Source organism: Biomphalaria glabrata, chromosome 1 (assembly GCF_947242115.1).
Source record: "Biomphalaria glabrata chromosome 1, xgBioGlab47.1, whole genome shotgun sequence".
Classification (NCBI taxonomy): domain Eukaryota; kingdom Metazoa; phylum Mollusca; class Gastropoda; family Planorbidae; genus Biomphalaria; species Biomphalaria glabrata.
Window position 1 is genome coordinate 12,274,015 of NC_074711.1, and position 13,055 is coordinate 12,287,069.

General features: G+C 30.6%; 1 protein-coding gene across 5 annotated transcripts in view; it reads right to left on the reverse strand.

Moving 5' to 3' along the window:
• Positions 1-13,055, reverse strand: part of LOC106061175 (spatacsin-like) — a 28,404-nt gene that overhangs the window by 15,185 nt on the left and 164 nt on the right. For 2 of the 5 annotated variants that reach the window (XM_056022277.1, XM_056022262.1), the window contains exons 2-23: positions 12,283-12,399; positions 11,026-11,264; positions 10,132-10,295; positions 9,207-9,434; positions 8,485-9,061; positions 8,270-8,396; positions 7,987-8,137; positions 7,502-7,704; positions 6,059-6,232; positions 4,562-4,741; positions 4,184-4,386; positions 3,829-4,040; positions 3,235-3,442; positions 2,622-2,828; positions 2,348-2,436; positions 2,071-2,210; positions 1,834-1,965; positions 1,655-1,721; positions 1,183-1,354; positions 845-1,071; positions 615-723; positions 169-328 (exon numbers count right to left, since the gene is read on the reverse strand). In XM_056022277.1, the coding sequence (XP_055878252.1) occupies positions 169-328; positions 615-723; positions 845-1,071; positions 1,183-1,354; positions 1,655-1,721; positions 1,834-1,965; positions 2,071-2,210; positions 2,348-2,436; positions 2,622-2,828; positions 3,235-3,442; positions 3,829-4,040; positions 4,184-4,386; positions 4,562-4,741; positions 6,059-6,232; positions 7,502-7,704; positions 7,987-8,137; positions 8,270-8,396; positions 8,485-9,061; positions 9,207-9,434; positions 10,132-10,295; positions 11,026-11,228 (3,933 nt within the window). In that variant the 5' untranslated portion in view covers positions 11,229-11,264; positions 12,283-12,399. Of the gene's footprint in view, positions 1-168; positions 329-614; positions 724-844; positions 1,072-1,182; positions 1,355-1,654; positions 1,722-1,833; positions 1,966-2,070; positions 2,211-2,347; positions 2,437-2,621; positions 2,829-3,234; positions 3,443-3,828; positions 4,041-4,183; positions 4,387-4,561; positions 4,742-6,058; positions 6,233-7,501; positions 7,705-7,986; positions 8,138-8,269; positions 8,397-8,484; positions 9,062-9,206; positions 9,435-10,131; positions 10,296-11,025; positions 11,265-12,282; positions 12,400-13,055 lie in introns of those variants that run through there. The other 3 variants (XM_056022283.1, XM_056022269.1, XM_056022287.1) reach the window with 2 other exon arrangements.

The following is a 13,055-nucleotide window of genomic DNA, read 5'->3' on the forward strand; positions in this document are numbered from 1 at the left end:
ACAGAAGCTAAAAAAACAGTTTAGCTTTTATTTAATCAAGGCTAAAAAAACTAGTTTAAAGCAAGTGGTTGTTTTGAGGAAAACAGCTTTATCTGTCACTGCAAACCAGTAGTTAAACTTACAGTTTTATCACGATTGAATATAAAAAGTACACAAAACTGTTTGGACCTGATGAGTTGGGTACTGGTGTAGCTGAGAAAACCAAACAAACATCAGCCAGTTGTCAGTCTCAGCGCAAGCCTTCAAGAAGCAGGTAGACAGAGGCAATGACAACTGTTCACACAACATCAAAACTATCATCCATTTGAGAGCAGCCTCGTATGAGCATCTACATATAAAAATGTTAAAATGTGAAAGCTTTGCATATAAATAGTTTAAATAATCATTATGTATAGATTTTTCAAGCAATATAATTTTTTTAAATTAACAATATACTAACTATATTATTATTGAAAAGATACCCAAATAATTTACTTTAAAAGATATTTTAATTTGCAGTTTAGTTTTTCTTGAAAAATATGATAACTTCATTAAAGAGCAGAAAGTAAAAAGAATAGGCAGGATTGTAGAATTCTCTATGAACACTGGCTAAAAATTATGCAAAATAAACTTACCTTCCAATAACTTCAAGTTTTATTTCCTCTTCAATGGCAGCCTCTAATGACCGAACTAATTTGTTCCCATAATGTCGACTGCTTCGCACACAGGCCAGCAAGTCAGACACTAGAAATAAAAGAAATAAATGTATAAATCTTAACTTTATTTTAAGTAAAATAAACATTAAGAGCTTTTCTTTTAATTAAACAAAAATCTGTTCGAATCTATGATTTATCTTCAGGCTTACCAATATCAGATACAACTGTTTTAAGTTGCTCCTGTCTTGATTCTGCTGATCCACCAACACATTTATGTTTGTGGGTTAGAAGTATGCGACCAACATTCAACATTGTACGAACATGAGCACTGTCTTGACCCAGAAGCTCAACAAAGATAACGCAAGCACTTGTAATGGATGGGGTGTTAAAGTTTTGGCAAGCAATCCACAATGACGCCCCACAAGCTTGGTGAATTCTATGATTTAGCAAATTTACATTTTTAGTATTTTTATTGTTGCAGTTTAAATGATAAAAAAAAACAATGTGATAAAAAGTCTTAAAATATTAATATTTTTTAGCCTTTTACCTTTTTTGTGATAAAGAAACTTCACTTCTATCCAGCTCTTCAGATAAAAAAGATAAATATGCATAAACAGGTCGACCATGTTTGAGATAATAAGGAAATGAAAGTTTATGATGTCTTGAATGTAATGCAGTCTGCTGAGGCTCCGAAAAGTGTGGCATTATTTTTGGGCTATCTAAGAAAACAAGAGCCAAAATTCAATTTACTTAATGAAATAAAATGTAATTGTTTAAAAAAGAGAATAATCTATAGTAAAGAAAAATTTTAATAGCATCACATGATAAAGAAATTTTCTCCATTTTAAAGATTTTTAATTGAATGCCAAATTAATAACTGACTACAACCAAAATAATTTATAAGGGAAAACATTCTTTTTTAATAGAAAAATCCTTTTCTAAAATTATCAAATCATTATTTTATTGCTTTTTTATTTGCTTCTTAAAGATAATTTTGGTCCAAGAAATAAAAAAAGTACCTTCACCAGCAAAAGTATTTGTTGTCTGCCAGCCAAACAATCTCCTGAGGTCAAATAGTGATGATCCCTTCAAAAAATACAAAATTAATTATACAAATTTGTCAAAAAAGTTGACAGTTTATGGTTCTTTAAAGATAAAATAGGCATAGAATAGAGAGATTTTAACAATAAATACTTACGACTAGTAGTTGATAGACACTAGCATTATATTTAGATAATGTTTCAATCCCATCAATTGTAAGGGCTGATAGAAGTTGTGGATATTGTTGAAGGCTCTTTTTCAGAGATGCTGAGGTTAAACTAGGCAATCCCTAGAAATAAATAGTTATATATTTGTACATTTTCAATATAAACATAAAATCAAACTGAGAATCAACTTTCAAGATAATAAATAAAGCATCCAACATTTTAACCACCTCAGTCATGTAACACAGTGTCCCAACAGCAGCTATGCCTTGATTCTTTTCTAGCATTTTTTCAATTGTAACTTCTTCGGGTGACAAGGACCACAGGTCTGCAGCAGCCAATAAACTTGCTGACAATAGAATATTCTTATCTACAAATAAAAAACGAACAATTATAAAAAGCAATAAAATGCTAAAAAAAAAGGAATAAATGTTAAATAACATACATAAAAATATAAATAAAAGGAAACTAACTTTTATATTAACCTAATATATAAACCATATAAACCTTTTGGCTGCCTGGGAATAGAATAAAATGCTTGAAACACAGGAAACCATGTTCCACCATGATTGATGTTTAATTCACTTGGGTTTATACTAGAAGAAAATATTTATATATGTTAGCTGGTCTAAAAACTGAAAGCTCAGCAATGATACCAAAAACAAAAAAACGGTCATTAATTTAATTTTTTAAACAGTATTTGAGAAAAAATAATGAAAACTGCACTGTAGAATACTAAGAGACAAATTGAATTAAAATTTAAGACCAAATGTTCTGGTACCTGTGCATTGTACAGTACATCCAGAAAGGTAATTGTAAGCCAGCACTAACAAACTGTGTGATAGTATCAATGTGGTGCTGCTTTAGAAATATCTGCCCTGAGTAGTTAAAGGGGTGAGACTTCTGCATGGGGCCTCCAACCAAAGGAAGAAGCTCAAACAAATCCTTTTTTTGTTGAACCATCAATTCTAGATTTAACTTTTTTAATCTGAAGAGAATGAAGTAAACAGTAAAAGTTTAAATTTAGCTCCATAATATTTTATATATATGATAAAGATTAAATTATAAGCAATTAAAAACATTTTGGGAGAAAATTTTAAAAAGCCATTGACTATTTAAGCATCAACTATAATACCATTGATTAGGCTGTGAGAATGGGGCAAAATAGATGATGGTATCATCAATTAGGAGAGAAAGAGTTCAAAAAGTTTCAGCATACAGATATCTTGAAATGTTAAACAATATAGTTAGGTTTAAATGTCAATATTTCATTCAAATCATAAAATAATTTTAAATATTAATCTTAATTTCAAAGCACATTTTTCTTTGGGACTGTCTACAAAAAAAATCTTAGACAATAAGAAAACTTGAGAAGACTGCAAGTAACGAAATACCTTAGAAGTTGTTTAGCCATCTCCTTCTGGAAATGAGACCATCCCAATTTTAAAAAGTCTGTAGCATCATCTGGCCAAGGAAATGTATCATCTGCTTTGGTTGATTCCATAAGAGGTAATAATATACCAATCAAGTTATGTGACATAAGAAATTGCCAAGATGAATCAGGATCTGCTTTCAAAACTTCCATGAAATCCTCTGCATGTTCTAAAAGACATTCCATTATTAAAACAAATCTTTAGCAACATTTTTATCTAGTACCTTGCTCAATACATATTCATCAATAATCAGAAGTCAAGAAACAATTAACAATTTTAATACTAGTAAAAAAAAAAGAAAGTTGTCAATACTAAAAATATTATCAGTTGAAATTTTGGCTTCATATTTAAAAGCTGGCTAAGAAAGAAAGTATACAATAATATGTATTACTATTGTTTCAAGCTCTGTAGATGACTACCTACTGTACAAAAGTAGTATATAGATCTATATTCTTTAACACTTAATTCTATATTCATTAATTAATGCTTTTAAAACTGTGTCTGAATATACAAGTTTAAATTAAAGCATTGAAAACAAATGTAAGCACAAAGAACCTGAACTAATAAAATGAGCATCAGTGAGAACAGACTTTCTCATTTCTTGTGACCATTGTGAGACCCAAGCTAGATTGACAGCCACATAAAGTTCTTTTCCAGGTGTCTCAATATCTAGAGAGGAAACTGGTGAAATTTCTCCACAATGTGATAATATTGCTGCATCTTTTGCTTTGACCAATTTGCTAATAGGATCTTTATCTCCCCAAACTCTGAAGAAAAAAGTAAAGATAATTTCTTATACAGAAATATATTACTAATCAAAAGTTATACATTAAAAAGCTTGTCAACAAAATAGGTATAACAATGAGATCTAAAAAATATAAAGTTAAATTTATTTAAATTTATAAAATACCGCAAAACAGTTTTATTTTTCACAGCCAGAGTGAAAGACTCAGATGGATAAGCCTGATACAACTGATCCAGAAAATAAACTAGCTGACGTTGAGAAGGGTTTAATGCTGCTGCAGCAGACAGTTGGCTAGTCAAATACTTCTGCTGAGTTCTGCTGTTGTTATACTGGAACAGTGACCACAGGATACTGCTTACATTACAACCCTAGTAAGAGTTTAACATTAGAAAAAGTTTTGACATGAATTTCAAAAAGTTTCCAGCTTCATACTTATGTAAAAATACTCATGCAATAATTAGAATTTATTTTTTAAAAATAATATGCAAATAATTTATTTATTTAGTTATTTATTTATACAAATAAAAAATCTTTAGTCTTTACCAAATTGTTAAGAATTTGTTGACAACTAGAAATATCATTTTTCTCCAAATGATATTGAACAATTTTTAATACATCATTGACCAAATCACGGAAGTGAAAATTCTGAATATTATCCTGGGACATTAGATGTGCTTGATGATGAGAACATCTATTTTCTTTTATTGCATTCTCAACAGAAGCCTGAAAAAAAGTAATTTAATTTATGCATCAAGAAAAATTATAAACTGCTATAAAACTAATTACAATTATTTCATGCACCATTCATGCACACTTAAACATTACATGTGAAAAGTTTCTATCAGATAGTTGAATTGAATGATTTGATTGCCAGGGGAATGAAGGAGTTTTTTTTTGTCTGTTTGTTTTTTTATTCAGTGTCTTGTATATTCTGTCTAATGGTCAAATGTCAAAATCCTAACCTAGAGGGTGTTTTTTATTTTAAAATTCTTTTTAGCTCATAAATATTTTTCTTAAATAGTTGTCCAAATGGGGTTTGTTGCCAATGACCTTAATAGCAGCATTTAGGATTTTATGAATATGAATGAAATTTATTTTTATTTTTAATGTTCAGATTGCCTTAATGCAAAATACTTAGGAAAATCTATAACTTTGTATAAAAGGAAACTGGGTGGTGGACACGCACTAACCATGATATTTATCAATTGTATGAAGGCCCACCTATTGTGACTGAAATAAAAATGAACAGACTACGTTTGGGAGATCAACTTTTAAAATGTCAGAGAATTGAGTAGCAAAACTTTTGTAATGGCAAAAATCAAAAGACAGGTGAACCAAAGGCAGACCACGAATATGATGGATCGATGATGTGGAGGCAGATCTACAACAGATTGGGGTACAAGCATGGAGACGAAAGGCCCTGGAGAGATCTGAATGGAGAGATTTGCTGAGACAAGCCAGAGCCTTTCATGGCCTGTAGCCCCACTGGGATTGGGATGTATATTCCATACCAGACAGTGATATTGAAAGTAAAAATACTGTGTATGTGAGCATGGTAAAACACTGACAAGGCTTTTTTGAAGGAGGACATTTTTCTTAGTAATCTTAACCTTTTATGGTGATATAATCAGTATTTAATTTATTGTCAAGGTATTTAAAAGTTTGCACTTTTTCGATGTTCTTTCCTTCTTTTCCTTACAAAGGTCGATTATCATTTCTTTGGGTTTTTTTAACATTTATTATTAAAAATTATCATTACAATATTTTTCAATGTTTTTAATTTCTCTGGTGTAATTATTTACAACTGAGCCACATCATCAGTTAACTTTTAAAGAAGCAAAAAGAACTATCAGACTGAAAATCATTTGTGTATAAAATGTACCACAATAGCAATGACACAGCCCCTTGTGGCACTCCTGTGTTAAGTATATGTGTGTTAGATGTTGCATTGTTTAACCTAACCCTCTGAGGTGTCTGTGATAAATATTCATTAAACTATAAATATAACATAATCAGGATAACATCTTGAATACAACCTACCTTACTATTGTCTTTATTGAAGGACTGCTTTTTCACAAGATCTGAATCCTGATAAGATAAACTTGACTGCAACTTTTTATATTGAAGAGCTAACATTGATTTTCTTAAAGAAGGCATGTAGGACACCAGAATAGTGCATGCTTCTTGTATTTCTATTTCTTTATCAGGGTTAGTCTAAATAAAGAAAGGCAAAGTTTTTATCAGAATAGAATTCAATTTAATATTAAAAATAACACACACACACAAAAATAACCCTCTTCATTTTTAAAACACCAGTAAAATGTCAGACTTAAGAAAAATGTATGGCACAGTTTCATACAACAATAAACAAAAAATGTTTCTTTTACATATATTATCCTGATAATATGAGTCTTTACATGATATTAATTGTGTGAGCTAGATTCTAGAATATTGTTATCTAAAATTTTTCATGTCATAGCATGACAATCTTTTTTATGAAACTAATGGGGGGAGGGGTATCTGGGAGAAGCTCAGCAAGCACAACTCAGCTTGAGTTGGATTTGAACTAGAGCCCCTTGATACGTAGCCAAGTAGTTTATTTCACTCAACCCCACAAACTATTCAATGTAATAAGTTGTTTTGTTTCAATGTAATCCTAACCCTAACACATACAAATGAATAAATTTATAGATTTTTATATAGCGCTACTTTCATGCTTATAGCATGCTTAGAGTGTTATGATCAAATCTCATTTGTGGACCAGGTGGTGATGGTGGGGTTCTGGGGGAAGGTTTTCCGTGCTGCCTTTAGGCGCTCAGTAATGAATGAATGAAAATGAATTTATCAAAACTTCGTTTAAAAAACTTTTTGAAATTGATAGACAAGAGTGAAGTTCAACCATCTATGTGGCCATTAGCTTAGTTCTGATAGGTTTGTGTAGGCTGAGTGGTGACAGCACTTGAGAGACTAACCAAACCAAGGATCTAAAGACTGGGCATCCAATTTTATTATTTTGAGGACGTCTTCAAGTAACCCAGTTCTAAAGAGTGAATATGTTGTAATTAATACCTTTATTAATCCTTCAATACAGAAATCAATAGGCTTTGTTTATATTACCTCCCTAAAAGATTTCTAGAATTCAGAGAGACATAAAGTTTAAACAAGAAAATCATTTTAAAAATACTTTAAAAAAAAACAAAGCTTACATTAAGTGTAATTGTATCAATTGATTTGGATCAGTCAGGTAATTGTATGTCTGACACCTAGAAATATTTTTACCAATAATTTTTGTTTAGCTTTTAGCTTTCTCAATGTGATATGATTCTATCACTTGTCTGGACCAGTTGTGAAATAATTGTGCAAAATTTCAGCTAAATACAAGAAATAATGTGTACAAATTTTTTACCCTACAGAAAGACAGACAGACAAAGTGAGTTGATATAAGCTTTATGAAAAAGATATATAAAAAAAAATATAGCTCACAAGATGGTATTGCCTGGCGTCTTCAAGGAGACTATATATAAACTCCAAAGTAACAGACAATAGTCTTTCTAGAAATATTTTTGCTTGAGGCTCCTGCAGATTTGTTAAAATAGTTGTAGTGACTAGATTTAATGTGTCTTGTATTTGTCTGATGTCACTTGCCAGCCCAGTGCCATGAAGATGGTGAGACGACAAACTAAACACTGTGAGAATAGTGATGATGAGCTAGAATAATTTAGTACTATTTATTATGAGTAATATTTTACTTTTTTTTAAGTTAATGATTATTAGTTACAAATAAAAAAATTATTTAATAGAGAATTTAAGAATATTGCTACATATATATCTGCTTTAGAATGCAAAAACAATTTCTACTTAAATAAAACAATTTAAGTAATATTGAAAACATAGATATTGTTGAATTTCTACAATAAAAATATTGTTATATTAGGGTTGTCAAAACATAACTTTAAAAAAAAACTAACAATCCTGTTTGGACTTGAAGTAAAATGTCAAGATGTCCATCTGTCTTTGCTGCAAACTGGCCTCAATTGCTTGTAATGGTACAGATGTTCGTGTCCACTGATTAGCTTGACAAAGGCTATCAGCACCAGGTGGACCACTGTAGGACATCATCTGTACATTTGAAAAGTTTGATTCTTGTGAGTATAAAAAAAATTAAACAAAAAGCATTAGTTAAAATATTTCTTAATTGTTATTGAAATTATTTTTTTTAAAACAGAACAAATCTTGTAACAAAAAAATTACCCATGAAATGAGTTGATCTTTTTGTAAATCCCCAAATGGTGAAATAAATTTCAAACAATCATCAGATAAAAGAAGATGGGAACAAGATGGTCTCTCTGACAGTACTACAAATGATTTACCACCTTCACTTTAAACAAATAAAAAAAGCTGTCAAAATCAAAATTTGAAAAAGAAAATATAGTTCTAATATGAAAAATAGATCCTTAGATACTTACTCATACAGTTTTACTGTTTTGTCAGTAAAATTTGCAAAGCAAACTGTCAGTCTGCTATTGCCACCATAAACATTGGAAGGTTTCTTTATAAGCAATGTTAAAATACTGGAGGATGCCTCCATCCTAACTAAGCTCCAATCACTTTTTTGCCCATCTTCAGGCAGTGTTAACATTACTTTAAAAGTGTCATGGCTTTGTTCTTTGGAGGTAGTCTCCTTCCTGGACTTCTTTTTATTTTCTACATTGAAACCAACAGCAGTGTGACTGTCTGATGAAGTCATATGATGTTCAACTACTTGTCTCTTCCATGGGGCATCCCCAAAGCGACACAAGTGGTAACTCATGTACTCCATGTTAAAAGATTGATGGTTTTTGTTGTCCAAGTGTACAACATTTTCAGGATCATGTTTACCATATCCTAAAATATTCACACTCAACATGGTCCAGTCTTTACGTAGAAATGTCACTACAGAGAGATCAAAAGACATTTTCCAGCTTATGATGGACTCTGTTTCAATAGATAAGGGCTTCAAATTTACTTGACAGACACAGGTTTCAGCAGCAATGGAATAAATATCTGGTTTAAGTCAAGATAAACAACTAGAAACTAAACTTTCCAAAAATAAATATGGTGCACTTTGGTTTACTTTCTTATTATTTACATTATTTTTGTTTGAATTAGCTTATCAAAGTGTTGATCATGCACTTCAATCAAAGGATACATAAAGCTGAAATTAAGAAATCAAATATCACAACAGATCCATTTATTATTTGAAAGCTTCTGAAATGTGTTCCCACAGATGTATCCTTGGAAGATTGGGGTAATGGCAAAATGCATCTCAGTTCTGCAAAGCTTCCAGTTTCAAGTTTCATACAAAAAAGTTTGTTTTCTCCATTCCAAAGGAAGAAGTTTCCTCTGTCACAACCAACCAATTGTAGATCTTCATCATCTACATGTGTGTTATGTAAACAAAAAATTATGTTTAAAAAGAGTGATGTACAAGTACAATAAATTGCTAATTGATATCAAAGAAAGAATATCTAATCAAGCAATATGCCACAAAAATGCTGAAATGCAAAAAATCATCAATAAAAGGATTTATAAAACAAGGTCATCAAAACCCTGTCCCTTTTAAATACTTGGAAGAAAAATTCAGGATTAAAAATGTCGAAGAGAAAGGTAAATTTTTCCCTTTTCTATGACCATATTTAACTAGTTTGTTATGTGTAATCTGATCAACAAGCTTTACTCTTATTAACAAATTTCATATACAAAATGCATAAATTCAGAGACTTTTTAAATTGTGGTTGAAATTCCATCTTCTACCTCAAGTTAAAACTCAGTTCAGCAACCAAAATGTCCGTTCCCAAGTCACTATGTTCCACGAAATAATAAATAAAGTTTTTACTGGATAGTATTATTTCCCTTGCTTCTTAAGTTTATGGCAATAGTATTTTTTTTATAAATAATTAGCAAACACATTAGAAATAAAAGTAGAAAGAACTTGTGTTTCAAAATAAATGTTTGCTAAAGAATAAGTCAAATTAAATTTAGGTTTTATAAATAAAATAAAAAATGTCCAAAAAATGAAAACTATAGATGAAGCCACAAATTTTATATCAATGTTAGTCTAGCATCTTACTTACTGACAAGTTGTTCTTGAACAGCACTTTTTATTTGACTATAAGAGATACTGAGATAGACCGTAACATCATCCTCATTCACAATGTATAATATAATATCCCTAGATGAGGTTTGGGCACATAACTTTTGACTTGTTTCACTTGCCTCTTCATCGTCCCAATAAACACTGGAAATAAAATTTGTTTAAAATATTAAACAACTAGGACTTTGGGATCATGAAAAAAAAATAAAAATTTTAATATTATTGATTTATGGCAATTTAAAGCATTTTTTCAATTTGTAATGCAAATTTTAAAGACTTTTTTCCTATTTCCTAAATAAAAATTTTAATTTGAACGCATGTATAAGGATCTTTTCCTACATGAGAAATGTATGTTGAGCCATTGTCAAAAGCTGTAGAATCAAAGAGGTAATCCCAGATGTTTAAATGCTTTATTTAAAGGTCCTGATGTCGAGTTGGAATTGACAATTCAATATTTGTAACAGCATTATATACATTCAGTAAATAATGTTAGAAGTAAGACTGACATGGAAGTCATCATTCTATACATGTAAAGTAAAGTTCCCCTTTCAGACCTTGTGGTCTTTAGGGCAGATGATGTAAAGGTCATCTGATTCTGTGGCCTACAGTTATAAGGGTGTCATGTGGCCAGCACAACGACCAACCGCCTTTACTTTTCCCCAACTAGTGTCAGGTACTCATAAGAGCTGGGTGGACTCAGAGGCGCCTGAAGATCCTGAAATTAAAAATCCCAGCCTTCACCAGGATTAGAACCCGGGACCCCTGGTTCAGAAGCCAAGCGCTTTACCGCTCAGCCACCGTGCCTCCATTGTATACATGTAGGAGAAAATAAAACTGTATTCGTTTTAAAGGAAAATAAATCTAAACAATTTACCAGGAAAGATTTGGATCCAATACAAAATGTGAAACATGGCCACCAGCTTTAATTTTTAAAATTGAATGCAATCCATTCTCATATTTGGCAACTAAGGTATCCTGCTGAGCACTGCTTTTGATCCACACAAAGTCTCTTTTTTGATTTCCAAAATGTAAATCCAATATCTTGCATTCAAATGCAAAAGAATCTTTATTTGCCATTACATAATATTAGAAACTTTACTTCATAAAGGCATACTAAAAAAAGAAGAAAAAAAAAGGTTTAGCTATTTTGTAAAAAAAAAAATATGTAACTACTGTTTTAAGTGACTATTTTTATACAATATTAAGTTCAATTTCCAAACCAGCATTTCAATAATTATATATAACTTATATATTTATAGCAAGAGCAGTATATAATGAACATCAAGACAGGCTATATTTGCAGATAAGCAATTAACTCTTTTAAGAGAGTTCAGCATCACTCTCAAAGAGTAACTTGGTATATAATATTTATTTTACTATCTTTTTTAATGTTAAACTTTTTATTTCTCTCTTTTCTATTTTATTCCCTAGATGTCAGAGTGATTGTTCTTGTTAGCAAATTGGATGCAGGACAAACAGCTTTGTTAAAAAAAAGACAACATTGTATTAGTGGTTCCTCTTTTTTAGTTTCTTTTCAAAGGACCAGAATAAATATGAATAATACAATTTCTTAGTGCATTTGTTCATCTATATATATAATTCTCTTCTTCCCTCAACAGTTTAAACAAGTAGTAAGGAGTAAAGGAAAGATCACTCTGCGGATAGTCCACGAGAAAACAAGAGGGGGGGGGGGGGAACATGTAGTCACAAAATAGCAGGGCAGGACCGTTGCAATATCAATCTTTTTTAAAATTATTTCTACCTCACATTTAAAAAAAAGGGGAGGGGGGAGTAATCTATTCTGTAGTAACTATCGAAGCGACAGAGCACGCTCAAGGGTTTGGACACAATGGAAAGATCACTCTTTTATTTTTGCAACTCAACGGAGGGAGTTATCCTAGGTAATTTAAGAGTGAAAAAAAAAAAAAAGAAAATTTTCGCCAGTATATTTCAGGAGATTGGTATGAGTTTTCAAAAGATTTTAATAATTTCCGGATATTTCCAGGACTTTTTCATATGTTTTGCAATTTCAGGAGATTTCCAGGACCTCCTGTTAAATTGACAGGAGGCCGCGGGAAATCTGTTATAATATAATAAGTTATAAAATGGTTTAATTTAATAATTTATTCACCTAAAATTAGCGCAGGTCCTATAAAAGTGCTGGGCCCACTGCGGTCGCGTAGGTTGCAGTGGCCTAAGGTTGGCCCTGCAAAATAGCGGCATATGCTGTGTAGTCGCTGCCGGTCGACTAGTTTTTTATATTATTTGAAAGGATAAAATGTGTTAAGTTTTGTTATTTTTCAATATTTAAGGATTAAATGTATAAATAAAAAGCTAAATCGTTTAGTATATCAGTATCAGTAATAAAAATATTTTTAAGAATTATTTTTATATCACTGTACTTAATTTTTCCCTGCTTAGTTTAAAATTAATTTTTAAAATTTATGGAATAATTTATTTAAAAATGTATTATTATTTACATTAGTTTTAGTAACACTACTCTCCTTGCATTTTTCCTATCAAAATTATTTGCACTGAAAAAGTTAACTTCATAATAGTTAGTCATTGTGGTAAATGGAAAAAAGCCTTAAAAGGAAATGATTACAAATCTAATCATTAAAAAATTCTGATTAATAGATAAAAGAAAAAAATAATTTGAAAAACAAAATCAAAAACAAATTACATTAACAAGCAAAAACTAAAATTAAAAGGAAATAAACAGAAAAATGTAGTCTAGACAAGGACTAGTCACTAGTCCTCTATCAGTGACTATCAAAAATATCATAATGAATGATAATGTAAAATAATCTAAGATTAGTCATTTAATAATAATAATGATGATTTATTAGTGCCCCCCAAAAAAATCAGAATCTAGATTTATGTTAGTATATATACTATATATAC